Below are 16173 nucleotides of genomic sequence, written 5' to 3'. Positions count from 1 at the left end.
AAAGTGGACTTTCGCGTCTTTCCAAAATTTCTTCATAAGCTGGTAACAATTTTCCATCTCAATCAGAAGTTGAATGTGTGAGTGTTCTTCTGAAAGCCTTACTCTTATCCAGGACAGATGAAATTTCTTCTTAGAGGCAAAGAGAGCATTAGTGTGTTACTTAAATATGTCAAAAGAATATAAGCATTCACCTAGGTTTTCTCCAATGGTGATAATCACAAGGGTCAGGTCATAGCAATCTGGCAGATGTCCAGGTTGACCAGACTCTGGATTAAGATTTACTGTAAATTTCCTAGAGCCCTGTCAGAGGAGCTCAGGGTCTATTCAACCAAGGCCAAGGCAACTTCTATGCTTTGTCTTAGGTATATCCCAGTAATTGAGATCTGCAAAGCTACTGTGTAAAGATCGGTCAGCACATTCTCAAAACACTATTTTGTGGCTGTGGCATCAAGAGCTGATGCTCAGTTTGGGAGAGTTATGTTACAGTCCCCATTTAAATAGGACTCCTCACCTGACCATTCTGGGGAGGATAAGTACCACTTACTAGGCTCCCAGTAGTGAGAATATGCAGATTCCCACTCCAAGAAGACATGAAAATACTTACCAGTAACTGGAGTTCTCAAAGATGAGTCTTTGCACATTCATGCTACTTCCTACCTTCCCCAGAGCCCTGTTGCTACTAGACTGTAGAATTAAATGTGGAAGTAACAGAAGTAGTTGAAAGCATCTTACTCCTTTCTATTGGCTCACCTTCAAAAAGTTTGCAAGGAGGGAGTGCCTTGGAGCTTGCAGTGGTCACTGCTTCTAGAGGTTCAGCCAGCCCAGTTGAACTACTAGCACATCTCCCAATAGTGAGGTAGTGCAGAGGTTCATCTTCGAAAAACTCCAGTTCCTGGTACATAGCTGTGTGTGTGAGAGAGTTTGCGTGTGTAACCTTTTTCCCTTTCCTTTTCTTTCAGTACGTTGTGGTAAGCAGTAAAAAGATTTTGTTCTATAATGATGAAAAGGACAAGGACCTGTCCAATCCATCCATGGTACTAGATATCGAGTAAGTGATGCTACTGTTAATTTGAAGTTTTAAAAAAAAAAAGTAGAAAAGCATTTTCTGTACAGTGTGACCAACAAATCTGAAAACTCAGAATCGAGATACAGAAAGCAGACTCAAGGTTGTTTAGGCCTTTTGAAGATGCATGTTTATCTGTCCTACTTCAAGATGTACAGAAGTATTTTGTTTCTAGTATCTTAAACATTTAGACTTCAGTAACAATTTCTAGTGCAAGAGTAGTCAATAGAGATGGACTGCAGGCCAAATCTGGACTGCCAGATGCTTTTGAATGGATCTTGACTATACCTTGACCAAGAAATTTGGACCTTGACAAAAAATAACTACTCCGTCCCAGTGTCTTGTTTTGATAAAATACAAGGGAAACAAATCAACTACATGATAATATGATGAGAATAGGATTAGCCATTGGCTGTATTCAGGGTGGTGCAGAGCCACATCATCCCATGAAGAGCACAGGGACAGGGGAACACATGCACTACATCACATGTTTGTATGATGGCAGTATTCTCTCCTTTCTGTGGCCAGCCAGGTCGGTAGGGGAGGAGAACATGAAGCTATGGCCCTGACTCCCTGACCCTTTTGGGATGATTTGTGCTCCCTGAGCTGCACTGAGGGAACAGTCCTTGTGTTCCCTAAACAGAAGAACCGCAACTGTACATGGCCCTTGTCTGGGACACAAAGGTGAGGGGGAAAGTCTCCTTGATTCCAGAGCCTTGCATTCCATCATCACCACACCGCTTCCTCTTTCGTATAATTCTGAGGAAGAGTCAGGTTTGATCTAATGCAGTGTTTCTCAAACTTTTTAGGTTGTCCACTCCTTATCTGAAGTCAAAAATTTTCACCACCACCTTACATTTAATATAAAAGAGTAAAAAAGGTATAAAAGACATAAGTCTGATTTTGTGTGTGTTTTGAGGTATTGACAGAATATACTCTGTTTTGAAGGGTAAGGAGGCGTGAGGAGTGGGGCAAGTGAGATTTTCTTTGCTTTGGATTGTTATAAAATTTTCAGTGTCTCATAACTGTTCTGATTTTCTACATGACCATGTTGGCATTCACAGCTGACCAATTGAGAAACAGTGGTCCAGCCCAATATCAATAAATGCTTTGCGCTTCCAATAGTCTTCCATCCAAGGTTATCAAAATGCTTTACAAACATTTAATGAATTAAGCCTCACAATATTACTTTGAGGCTCTAAAACTCCCTTCCTGTCTTCACAAGTAAATTTGCTATGCAGGATAATGCATGCCTGATAAGGTGGTCCCCTTCCCATGTTACAACATATTTTGGTGTTCCTTGTGTAGGAAAGATCAAACAGTGTATATAAACACACTACTAAATCCATGTTATAGTCCTGACATCAATGGGACAACTTGCATGAGTAAAGACTTTTCCCATGAAATTAAAGTGATAAGACTGAGCCTCCAATCTATATCCAGAACAGTTTAATAAAGAGATTTGATGTATACTCTGTTAACACTTTCCAAATCTTTTGTTTCTATAATTTCAGTAAACTATTCCATGTCCGACCTGTAACCCAAGGAGATGTATATAGAGCAGAAACTGAGGAAATCCCTAAAATATTCCAGGTAACATGAACCTAAATAATTAAAAAAAAAAATCAATACAATTTGTCTGTTTATAAAAGTTTTTTCAATGTATCTTTTTTTTTTTTTTTGCTCAGATTCTGTATGCTAATGAGGGTGAATGCAGGAAAGATGTGGAAGGAGAACCAGCACAGGCAGTGGAGAAAACAAATTTTCTAAATCACAAAGGTCATGAATTTATTCCTACATTATACCACTTTCCAGCCAACTGTGAGGCCTGTGCCAAACCCCTCTGGCATGTCTTTAAGCCGCCCCCTGCCTTGGAGTGTCGAAAGTGCCATGTTAAGTGCCATAAGGATCACTTAGATAAAAAGGAGGAATTAATTGCTCCATGTAAAGGTAAGGAGCTATACCTATTATGTTTTTTGTAGCTTGAAACAGTTATTCTTTGCATTTCTAGCTAAATACTTCAAATTACCAGATTAAAAAATCATAATTTATTAATGATAAATTTAGAAAAATCTTTACTGGTAAGGATAGTGTTAAAATAAAGGGACAGCTAACACATTGCAATTAGAGGCAAACTGTGCCCTGCCTCCACCAGCTGCAGGAGTTTAGACCATGATTCTAGAGGATTATATGCAGAGATAGGCCACAGGAGGGGAATACTAAGGAGCACCCAGTGCTACATGGATCTTTCCACCGTTCTCCGCGCCTTCATAGACGGACTCATGGGGGCCAGAGAGGATACTGCAGCCTTAAGGCTAGAGCAGGTCTTCATCTATCCTCTGCACTGAAGGAGAGCATTCCTCCTTTGTGCTCCCACAGAGCAGTACACATCCCTGTACTGTGAGTGCGTGTTTCTCTCCAGAATTTGGGCCACAGAGCACCAACACAGCTTTATTAAGACTAAAATTAAAGTAGACTAGTCAATCTCCATAATATTAATTATGTTAACATAGACTTGCATAGTTTTATGTTTAATTTCTGTGATTTCCCCTGTTATTTATTATGTGTTTTACAAATATATGACCCATTTCAGTAAAAATTTAAGCATGCAGATTCCAGCATTATCCTAGCAGCATGATTATCATAACACTATAAGCATTATATTGATGATTATTCCTAGTTTTTCACTGAACAGTCTTCTTTCTTCTCTTATTGATAGTGAGTTATGATGTAACTTCAGCAAGAGATATGTTATTGTTGGCATCCTGTCAGGATGAACAGAAGAAATGGGTCACGCATTTAGTAAAGAAGATCCCCAAGACACCCCCATCCAGTTTCATTCGTGCTTCCCCTAGAACTCTGTCTACAAGATCGTCCACAAATCAGTCTTTCCGAAAAGTTGTTAAAAATGCTTCTGGGAAAACTAGGTGAGAAATAACTGTAAAATGTCTAGTTCTTTTTAATGCAAAAATGTCTGTGTATATCAGACATAGGAGCATTGTTACTAATTCTGCAGTTAAAGTTGTGCTGAACTTTTCACTTACAACAGAATTAAAATGCCGTTGTTTCACAGTTTCATGATTGAAAATAGTCTTCAGGAAAAACAGGTACAAATCATTCCATTTTGAAATTTAGCTCTGAGAATCTCATCTTTCTATTTTGAGTGATTGTCCATATGCATATTCCACTAACGGGTTGCGTGTACCTCCTGCAGTTGAGTTTAGAGCCTTTTGGCCAGCATATCTGCACGGTGCACATGCACCCTGCAGCTCCTCCTGTTCCTTAGTGAGGGGATAAGAGTTGAAGAACACCATCTGCCATCAGTTTCTCTCAGTCAGCTCTTGGTATCAAGACAGAGCAATTGTTGTCTGTCCCTCTGTATTGCAATTTAGTAATGTATTCGTATTTATAGTTAGAGCTAGTGTACTTTTTAAAAATTAAAATAAGAGTTTTTCTGAGGTGGCCACCTCAGGATCTCCAAGGTTTAAGTACTGCCCGTCTTCTGAGGGCACTGTGCCCATCAGTGGTGGGCATGTTAAAGACCTCTACTGTCTCAGGGGATCACACATTCCTGGAAAATATAAAAAATTGCAAATTATTCACATCCCAGGCCTGTACGAATGGGGAGGCAATATTTCAGATTTTTCTCTTCTAGATCCATAGAGCTGACATCAAATCCAGGTTGACCAACCCCCCAGGACACTCCGCTCCCAAGAGCGCACGTGCAGGCTTCTTACTCCACAGATGGTCATTCTCTGTGACCCGTAAGTTGACAAAAATGGAAAAGAGGCCCGCCAAAGAAAAAAATCAGAGCACAGGAAACTCTAATGGCAGATCTCCCTCTAAGAGTTGTGCAAAGAGGAGCTCTCCTCCCCTGCATGATTTATCTGAAGTTTCGTAGCTCCACATGGCAACCGTAGAAGCTCAGTGAGTCTCAATCCTGAAGAATCTCTCAGGTCAACTTCACCAAGATCCCCATGAACAGGGAATGCCACCAATCCTTGATTTACTGACTTAAAAAGCTACAGTTCACCACATTTGTAATATGACTGTATATTTACATTGTCTACTTTGGCGGACAACTAGTTGAACACGGGATGCAAGTCTCGTATCCAGTTCCTTAGCTTATTTTCTAGCAAAATTAATCACAGATGTTGGTACTGGCAAATTTGGATTTTTTTAAAATTGACAGTAGTATATATATTCTTCATGGACAGCTTTGTATGCAGTATCGAACCTTTAATTAAAAAGAACCTTCTTTAAAGATACCATACATACGATTCTCATGCTTGCATCTCAAGCCCCTGCACAAGAGAGCTCTTTGTGATTTCCGTGGCTCTTAGATTCTTTACCCATTGAAGCAGCAAAGAGTCCTGTGGCACCTTATAGACTAACAGACATATTGGAGCATGAGCTTTCGTGGGTGAATACCCAATTCGTCGGATGCATGTATTCACCGATGAAAGCTTATGCTCCAATTCGTCTGTTAGTCTATAAGCTGTTCTATATCCCTAATAATTTTTGTTGCCCTTTTCTGAACTTTTTCCAATTCCAATATATCTTTTTTGAGATGGGGCGACCACATCTGCATTCAGTATTCAAGGTGTGGGCGAACCATGGATTTATATAGAGGCAATATAATATTTTGTCTTTTTATCTATCCCTTTCTTGATGATTCCCAACATTGTTTGCTTTTTTGACTGCTGCTGCACATAGAGTGGATGATTTCAGAGAACTATCCACAATGACTGCAAGATCTTTCTTGAGTGGTAACAGCTAATTTAGAACCCATCATTGTATATGTATAGTTAGGATTATGTTTTCCAATGTGCATTATTTTGCATTTATCAACATTTAAATTTAATCTGCCATTTTGTTGCCCAGTCTCCCAATTTTGAGAGTCAGTTTGTAGCTTTTCGCAGTCTGCCTGGGACTTAACTATCTTGAGTAGTTTTGTATCATCTGCAGATTTTGCCACCTCACTGTTTACCCCTTTCTCCAGATCGTTTATGAATATGTTAAATAGGACTGGGCCCAGTACAGATCCCTGGGGGACACCGCTATTTACCTCTCTCCATTCTGAAAACTGACCATTTATTCCTACCCTTTGTTTCCTATCTTTTAACCAGTTACCAGTCCATGAGAGAACCTTTCCTCTTATCCCATGACTTCTTATTTTGCTTAAGAGCCTTTGGTGAGGGACTTTGTCAAGGCTTTCTGAAAATCTAAATACACTGTATCCACTGGATTTCCTTTGTCCACATGCTTGTAGACCCCCTCAAAGATTTCTAGTAGATTGGTGAGGCATGATTTCCCTTTACAAAAACCATGTTGACTATTTCCCAACAAATTATGTTCATCTATGTGTTTTACAATTTTGTTCTTAACGATAGTTTCAACCAGTTTGCCCAATACTGAAGTGAGGCTTACTGGCGTGTAGTTGCCAGGGTCACATCTGGAGCCCTTTTTAAATATTGGTATCACATTAGCTATCTTCCAGTCATTTGGTGCAGAAGCTGATTTAAAGGATAGGTTACAGATAACAGTTAATAGTCCTGCATTTTCATGTTTGAGTTCCTTCAGAACTCTTGGTTGAATATCATCATGTCCTGGAGACTTATTATTGTTTAGCTTATAAATTTGTTCCAAAACCTCCTCTAATGACACCTCAATTTGGGACAGTTCCTCAGATCTGTCACCCAAAAAGAATGGCTCAGGCTTGGGAATCTCCCTCACATCCTCAGCCATGAAGACCGATGCAGAGAATTCGTTTAGTTTCTCCGCAATGCCTTATCGTCTTTAAGTGCTCCTTTACCATCTCTATTGTCCAGTGGCCCCACTGGTTGTTTAGCAGGCTTTCTGCTTCTGATGTATTTAATTTTTTTTTTTTTTTTTGCTATTACTAGCTGTTCTTCAAATTCTTTTTTGGTCTTTCTAATTATATTTTTACACTTCACTTGCCAGAGTTTATGCTCTTTTCTATTTTCCTCATTAGGATTTATCTTCCACTTTTTAAAGGATGCCTTTTTGCCTCTCACTGCTTCTTTTACTTTTTTGTTTGTGGCTCTTTTTTGATTCTCTTACTATGTTTTTTAAATTGGGGTATACATTTAAGTTGAGCCTCTACTCTGGTGTCTTTAAAAAGTTTCCATGCAGTTTGCAGGGATTTTACTTCAGGTACTGTACCTTTCTAATTTCTGTTTCACTAACCTCCTCATTTTTGTGTAGTTCCCCTTTCTGAAATTAAATGCTACAATGTTGGGCCGCTGTGGAGTTTCCCCCGCCACAGGGATGTTAAATTTAATTATATTATGGTCACTACTACCATGCGGTCCAGCTATATTCACCTCTTGATGAGAAATGAGGATATCTCCTTCGCTCAAGTAATTTGTTAGTATGGGTAGTTTGTTCAGCATGTTTCTCCTTTTATATTGCTCTCTTTCAGGGTTTATCTGTGAAGACTACTTCCACCATTCCCTCACCACATAGCACTTGAGGTGTACCTGGCTATATGTTCTGGATGGCATATGCTTGGTCCAGGGACCTTCTGTCACCAGATTGCTAAAGTCTATAAATCTATCCCTAGCCAGAGTAAAGACATTTCCTCCACTTAAGGGCCAAGGTTTGCTTTAGGGGTTAGATGATTTATGTATTTGACCACTCTATCAGGATGTTATGGTGAAAGAGTATTTGAGCCCAGAAGCAGAGAGGGACAGAAGGTTGCCTTATAATAAGTGCACACTAGGACCACTGCTTTGATGCATTGGTGCCAAACAGTAGAGGTGCACCAGAACACAGTGTCTCAATGTATCTAAGACACTCTGGTAATTGGAACTTCTACCTTGGCACATCATCATAAAGCAGAAGAGGCATCAATGCCTTGACCTAAATATATTAGCGCCAGGGAAAAGAGGAACTCTGGTGAGTAACTATCTCTGCCTGGACTCAGCAACACCATGTAGTGGTAGTAATCTTAAGTACACCACCTCTGCCTCAAAACCCCAGCAACAAGCAGGAGGGGCACATTGATGTATCTACTTCAACACATTGGCACCACACAGAAGAGGCACTCCTGTGCTTTGTCATCTCTGCCTCATACTGGTGGCATACAAGAGAGGCATTCTGGCTCACTGGTTTCGGATGAAGATGTGCATCTTCCTCAGAATAATCACACTGATGAGGCAGTTTGGTGCATGTGCCTCCACCTCATTGCACAACTATTTTGGTACACTAGTGCTTTGACCTCTCTGTGTTGGCACCATGAATCTGATGTGGCTTGCTGCCTAGGGGACATGGAATTGCCTATGTGTACTGCTGTCACAGAGACGGTGTCTCTCGTTGAACCAGTGCTGTAGAGATGGGATATGCTGGAGTTGTAGCACTATAGCCATAGCACCTTGAAGTGAGGTGACCTGGTGCCTAGCCACTGGCATTCAAGCATCATCACTGCACAGTGCTGGGCATCACTGCATGAAGGGTTTGATGCCTCTTTTGTCTATAGATCCCAAGTTTCTGACTAGGTTCTCCTGGTACTCAGAGAAAGGAAGTTGTTCTGTCGCATCAGCAGTAACTGGGTTCCTTTTAGTGTTCTGATGTGGGGAAACACTTTGCAGTATTTATACTTCATTCTCACTTTTCCTGTGCCCCTGCGGTACAAACTCTTCATAAGGTAGAGTGTTATGATGATGCTTGCCAGGCCAATTTTGATTCTGCATCATATTTCTGTTAGCTCACTATCCAGTACAGAGAACTTTTCCACCATTCAACAACAAGAACTGATCAGCACTTGGTCATAGCACCCGAGGAGAGAGGCTTGAATAATCCCACTGACAATACCTTCTCTAATTGCCTGTGTTGGAACATGAGCTAAGCAGCTCAACACATCAATATGTGGCTTAGGATCTGCTGTTGGGCTTCACCAGCTAGGTTATTCATAGAAGAGGCCAAGTATTGCATTAAACATTTTGGCCAAGGCACTGCATGTTCAGCTGATTATCCACCACGACTCTCTAGTCTTATTTTTTCTTTCAGCTTTGCTGCTTCCCAAAATAGTGTCTCATCTTGTAAGCATGGCCTATGTTCTGTATTCTGAGATGTACGATGTTACATTTAGCCATATTGAAATGTACGTTATTTGCTTGCACTCATCTTACCAAGCAATTCAGATCATGTTGTATGTTTCCTTCAAAGACATTTATAAAAAAAAAAAAATTGTGACATAGCATAGAGCCAACAACCAATCGCTGCAGGACCCCACTAGAAACACAATCACTTAATGACTGCCCATTCACATTTTGAGACCTATCAATTAGATAATTTTTAATCCATTTAATGTGTCATGTTGATTTCATATCATTCTAGTTTCTTAATCAAAATGTTGTATGATACCAAGTCAAATGCCTTACAGAAGCCTTAAGTATATTACATCAACACTATTACCTTTACCAATAAAATATGTAATCTCATCTAAAAAAGATACCAAGTTAGATTGACAGGATTTAATTTCCATAAACTAGTGTTGATTGGCATTAATTGCTCAACTTTAATTCTTTATTGACTCCCATGTCACCCATTTTGTTGTTTTGCTCAAGACTGATGTCAGGCTGGGACAGGCCTATAATTACCCATGTCATACCACTTACCCTTTTAAAATAGCACACTTTTAGTTTTCTTCCAGGTCTCTGGAATGTCTCCAGTGTTCTAAGACTTGTTGAAAATCAAGATTAATGGTAGAGACAGCTCCTCTTAAAACTCTTTTTTGAATGCAAGTTATCTGGACCTGCTGATTTTAAAATGTTAAGCTTTCATAGCTGCTATTTGACTTCTCCTTAGTTACTGTTGGAATGGAAAGTATTTTATCATCATCATATGATGTGAATGGATCATCTGGCTTTTTCCCAAATATAGATCAGAAATATGTATTGAAAACTTACCCATTTTCTTCACTATTGACAATTCTACCGTCTGGTAATGGACCAATACCATTGTTAGACATTTCTATCCCCCCTCCCCCATATACTTTAAAAACTCTTATTGTTCTTAACTCCCTGGCCACAGATTTCTGCTTGTATCCTCCTTTCCTGCCATTGCGGTGGCTGTGATCTTTAGTGCAACATTCCTGGAATTAGTGCTAGCTCATGTTGAAAGTCATTTCCCTAGATGAGGTAGTCTTGAGGATCACTGTTGACTGTTAACATATATAAATACAATTCACTGATGTTCTTGGCAGTCTAGGATTTGACCACCTGAACAAAGACATTTAGTTCCCTTTGTTTGTCTCAGATTGCTTTGTTCTGCTTTTCTGACAGCAGTTGAGCTGTCCCAGAAGTAACTTATTTGGGGAGTGAACACCATAGGCACTCCCACTTGCAGGAGGAGCTCAAGAATTCTTTCCTAGGTGGACCTCAGCTATTCCATATAGCCAGCTAAGTTGGCTGTGTTCTTTCTACTCTCCAAATTTTAGGGCAGTTTAATTGTAGATATTTTTTTTTAACACTCATGGTTTGAATTTCTTCCTAGTGCAAAATGCCTTACCTTTTCCCATGTTCTGATTCATTGATGTTGTGGGATCCATATTAGATTTGCCTTGGAACAAACACACCTGCAGGCTATGGGGCATAGACATTTCTCTGAAGTACCAGCCTGCTGAGGTTCCATTGAAAAACAACATAGCAGCGGGATTTCTCCATCCCTACTGACATACAAGTTGTGAAGCAAGGGCTCTGTGGAGCAGGTGTGCCACTAAGTGTGGCAATATCATCCAGCTCCTGCTTTGTCAAGGCAGAAGTGCTCTGCCAAACCTCAGCTTATTTAGCAGTACTTCTTTACTTGTTTGTTATGAGACATTCCTTGACATCCTTCTCTTCTTCTAGGAATCCCATGTATAGGGCATATTTTCAAGAATGGAAATATTGTACTGTAATCGTGGCTTGCTCATAAATTCCTGGGGTGCTGTGGTTCACCACTTTATGCCAGGTGTACCACTCCTACGTAAGCACTTGATCTTAGCCACCTCTGCCCAGGGAGCTGAGCCACTTCTTCTGAGCTGAGCCACTAGCTCCAATTTTGCAACAGTGATTGTTCCTTCCAGTATTTCAGGTTTCCTCTTTCAAATTGCTATCCCAGTCTCCTTTTCATATATGTAGGTCACAAACTGGCCTTGGTACAATGAACCCTGCATTTGTTCCTTAAAATGTGGGAATGCCTGGTAGCAAAATGTTAGAGGGCATAGCCAAAATCACTATCCGATTCCCTTTTTCTTGTCTCCAGTTATTGAAGTCTGCTTGCTTAGGCTTTGAATCTGTGGTCTGGTCCAGAGACTACTCCATGTAGGTCATCCTTAATAGATGCTTATCCCCATTGCCTGTCAGACGCCAGCCCTTGAAACACGTTATTGATTTTGTGTTGGAATAGCAGACCCAGAAAATCCAGCTTGGTGGCCTCATTCCATCTATTTATTTTTGCAGTCCACTCAAAGTGGATGATATGATTGGCCAGACTTCTGCCATCTCTTTTGTACACTCCAACCATGAATATGTGCTGTGGTGGTTCTGCACCTCAACTATCATATCTGTTTTTCTTCTCAGGTCTAGCAAAGACTTAAATTGTCAGAGTTACTCACTTCAAGTGCCAAGTAGCCGTCTGACACCTGCTAACTCCTAACTTCTGCTACCAAATTAACCGTTTGAGCTCTTCCTCATACCACTGGGAATGTAATGGGATCCCACCTGTACCACTTGGATAATCATTGCCCCCTCATGAGGTCTGGAGAGCTGCCCTACACTCAGTAGCTGCAAAATGCATGCCTCAGCAAGCCCTAGGTGCTTCAACTATTAAGGCTCTAGCACTTGGTGGGTCCTAAATAACACTCCAACTGCTGAAACAACTACCTTTTTCCCAGGACAACCCAGACACCCTGCCTTTGACACATTCTAACAAAAATCCTGATCCAGAGCCCATACAAGTCAGTGGAAAGACACCCATTGACTTTAATAGGTTTGAATTAGGCCTTAAGTGTCCTTCCATCTGCCATAGAACATTCCACTTCTAGTAACCTGTAATTCTCCTCATCAAAAAAGAATCCGCTGCTGATTTAAGATTGTTCAACTGATTCTTATCATTACTTTGTAATTCTGCTACTTTTAAGATATCTTCAAACAGGATTCTTGCTTTCCCACTCACTTTGCCTTAGAATGTGGGGATTCTGTTTTAAATTGGTGTGTTGCTTTCAAGGCTTTTGTATGTCCATCTTTGAAATGATCTTTATATAGTGAATTCTGGAGAATTCACATGTGGTTGTAGACATTTGTAAGGGAGCTTTTGCATTGCCTAAACATAAGGAAAGGTACCGCTAAAAAGGAAGGAGCGTTCTTCGATACTTCTCTGGAACATACCCCAGATTTCTTCTTAAGGATGAATTAAGGAAAAAGGGGAATAATTTAACATACTGCATGTATGTATCTTATAATAAAATGTATTGTTGTTGATCATTTGAAATATACAAAACAAAAATAATCATTGGAATGTCACAGTCCTGACTGCTTGTTTGTGAAAACTACATTTTTTTGGGTACCCCAACCCATATATGCCTGTCTATTATACAGTGTTCCTTGCATACTGTCACATTTGTGTCTGTACAATTGCTTATATTTTACTTTTGTATTGCATTTTTACAGAATTGTATACTTTGTTTTCTCTTATCGGGGGGCTACTGGAATTCCATTCTAAGTATGCTCTGCTCTCCTTTTTCCCTTCTGCAGAGGCTTCTGATAGCTGTTACTGTGTAATTATTTTGAACAATCCAGTAACACATCTTCAGTGTCTGGCATATTAATTCAATTAGCTTATAAATTGTATATTCTTCCAGTTACAGCAAAGGAAATCTCCAGATGGGCTCCACAGATACCAATCTTCACGCAACAAAAAATCTTCTCTCTCTATTTCTGGTTCTGCTTAGTTCAAGGCTCACTTAGAACTTCGTTTTTTGCCATAGTGTCACATTAGAGAAAACAGTTCCACTTCTCAGCTCTATTATAGTTGTCAGCCCCCTTGTTGGATTCTCTTGTATTGGAAGAACTGTCAGATTCTTTACTCAGATCATGCCTCCTGGAATCTAGCTACTTGGCTTCTGAGTTTTTCATTTCAAGATCTGAACTTTGCCCAGGCATTCTTACAGATTATTTAAGGAAGACAGAAACTTTCCATTCAAACTCTTTAAAAAATAATGGGAAGAAATTTTCTGAGAAGTGGAAGACTTGCTCACTGAATCCTTTTCACTCTCTTTTAATAGAGATTTTGGCTTGTGTCTTGTCTTTTTAACCAGCACAGGCATAGAGTTCACTTTTTTAGATGCTCATATAGAGTGTATACACAGCACTCAGTGCATCTGAAATTTTTCTTTGAAATGTTCATTTCTACATTTCAATAGGTCAAAAGATTGTGGATCTATGGGGGAAAGTACCCTTTCAGAAAACTCAAGTTACTGGTGAGTAACCTTCCCTTTTAATCCCATTGACACCTTTGTGTCATGTAACAGTCGTAAAAAATCTGGTAAAGAGTTGTGTTCCAGCACTGAACAAGGAATTTCATTAGAAGAAAAGGAAAACAGAATTGTCGCTCAAGCTAATTTTCTAAAGTATCTGTTTTTTTCTCTCTTTCTACTTCATTGTAGATCTTTTGCCCAAACCTTCTCTGGCCCCTCTGCCACGGTTGTAAAGAAACAGTAATCAGATATATGTTCTCACAATTTAGGATCTGAATTTTACTAATACAGTATATGCCAGGATGATGGGAATTAAACCCTTAATGGCAATATATTCTTCTCAGACCTACTCTGAATCTTTTGGTGGAGGTGTACTTAATATGAGCAAAGAAATCTGCCCTGAGCAATCTCATTTCATTGTGTCTCAGGATTAATACAGACATTTTATTTGCAGAACATAACTTCTAGCATACTCTGCATTTTCACTGTCACATACTGTAAGGATTGAGTGTATATCCTAGGATAGATAACGTTTATAGGGCAAGAGCATTGCTTGTGTTGCACTATTTCTAGCAGAAATAGAAGAGGTCCAGAGACAGGTGACAAAAATTATTGGAGGCATGCATACATACGCTTCTTTATCGCAAGAGATTGAAAAGACTGAAACTTTTTATGTTAGAGATGAGTCAAATAAGAGCAGATATTATAAAAGAATGCAAAATAATAAATGACAGAAAGTAAATTGGTGCTCCTATTTACATTTTTGCATAATACAAGAACAAGAGGATATTCAATGAAATTTAAAGTCAACACACTTATAAAAGGAAATCCCTTTGGAAAACCTTTTTACATGAAGTATACTTAGCCTGTGGAACTAGTTGACACAGGATTTCAAGGCTAAGAGCTTAGTAAAATTCCAAAAATGATTAGATATTTAAATGGATAATAAAAAGATCCAGTTATATTAGGAAAAAATTAGGGCTATAAATGCTTATGTGCCAGGGCATAAGATGGACACAAACTGATAATGGTTGGAAAGAACTTTTCTCCATGGACAAGTTATTCTAGTATGGTCTTCCTTGTATCTTCCTTTGAAGCATTTGGTACTAGTCATTGTTGGAACTTAGATGGATTACTGCTGTGACAGGATACAGCCATTCCTATGTTCCTAACATCTCTAAATATTCTCTGTATGGGCTTTGGCTCATCTTTTAGGGGATAGGTGGGGGAAGGGGATTTCATTTTCGGCATTTAATGAACACGGGTTTAGTAACAAAAGCCAGTTGAAAAATTCACTTTTACACTAGAAAGAAAAAGATTGGTTGCTTAATTGTCGTAAATTATACAATGCAAGCCACGTATTGAAGACTTATTTTCCCTTTTTCCTGCCTCCCTCTCACAGCCCCTGGCCACCAAAAAAAGTATTAATAATAATAATTTTGTATTCTCCCAGAACTGAGGAGGAGGAGATGAGGACAGATGGTAATACCCTTGGAATATAACATTTAGCATTTACCTGATATTTGACCATTGCTACATTCTTAGATGTCGGAACCTGATCATAGGGGAATTAAGCAATTTACTTTGAATTTTATGTGAGCTTTATGTGTTGTTTAATTTACAATTATGTAATTTGCAATTCAGCAAAGCACCTAAGTCTTTCCTTCAAGCATGTAAGTCTATCTGGAGTTCTTTTATTGACTTCCATGTACTTTGGGTCAGGCGCCAAAGCATTTAAGCATTCGTTCAGATGCGTTGCTGAATAGGTATGTGCTTTAGAGTTAAGCTTAAGTGCTTTCCTGAATCAGAGCCAAAGTCCATGAAGTCTGAGTCTTTTATCGTGCCCACTTCATTATCATTAAGTTCTTGTAGAGAGTTTTCCTCATTTTAACTATTCATCAGGTACAGATATAAACCAAAAATTCATTGAGTTTACTACCAATAGCAGTGCTGTCTGATGATCCAAAAGGATATCTTAGGCTTCTACTACACTGATTGTTATGGAATTTTTTATCTTCAGGGGTGTTGTGCCATTTTTTGCTCTTAATATTTTTGGTATTTATTTAGCTATAGTTTAAAATTACAAGGAGTGTGTGTAAAAGTATTACTGTATTTGCAGTATTAACATTTACACTGAAACAGAATAGGCTTGATTATGTCAGGGATAGTCCATTGTTTTGGTCATTTACACTTCAAAACTTTATATACGCTCTGTGACTTTCTCATTTTCTATAACTTAGTCCCATTGATTTAATATATCATTAACTTTATGAGAGACAAGATGGGTGAGGTAATATCTTTTATTGGACCAACTTGTGTTTGTCACCTCTTGCAGCTTCTCTCTCAAATATCCTGGGACCAACATGGCTACAACAATATTGCATACATTAATCTTATGTATCATCTAATTGTGATTTTAAAATTTTATACAAAGCATTACATTGTTTTTATATAAAATGATACTGTGAATGAATTTTCATTGACTGGATCAGAAAATATATTTACTTTGAATTTTATGTGAGCTTTGTGTTTAAATTTACAATTATGTAAGTGTGCCTTTAGTGTTATGCTGTGTTATAAATTGAAAAAAAAAGTTTTATAAAATGTTGCTATGTAGAACACATTTATT

The 16173-nt window shown here is 38.9% G+C and overlaps 1 protein-coding gene across 7 annotated transcripts in view; it reads left to right on the top strand.

Annotated features, from left to right (window-relative positions):
• The window catches only part of ROCK1 (Rho associated coiled-coil containing protein kinase 1), a 178094-nt gene that overhangs the window by 160325 nt on the left and 1596 nt on the right, over positions 1-16173 (top strand). For 4 of the 7 annotated variants that reach the window (XM_075062956.1, XM_075062961.1, XM_075062962.1 and 1 more), the window contains 5 exons: positions 960-1048; positions 2578-2656; positions 2752-3013; positions 3783-3990; positions 13491-13547. In XM_075062956.1, the coding sequence (XP_074919057.1) occupies positions 960-1048; positions 2578-2656; positions 2752-3013; positions 3783-3990; positions 13491-13547 (695 nt within the window). Of the gene's footprint in view, positions 1-959; positions 1049-2577; positions 2657-2751; positions 3014-3782; positions 3991-4718; positions 4960-13490; positions 13548-16173 lie in introns of those variants that run through there. The other 3 variants (XM_075062957.1, XM_075062958.1, XM_075062959.1) reach the window with 3 other exon arrangements.

Source organism: Chelonoidis abingdonii, chromosome 2 (genome assembly GCF_003597395.2).
Source record: "Chelonoidis abingdonii isolate Lonesome George chromosome 2, CheloAbing_2.0, whole genome shotgun sequence".
Classification (NCBI taxonomy): domain Eukaryota; kingdom Metazoa; phylum Chordata; order Testudines; family Testudinidae; genus Chelonoidis; species Chelonoidis abingdonii.
The sequence above is the reverse complement of the archived record's forward strand: the minus strand, read 5'-3'. Positions and strand labels throughout refer to the sequence as shown.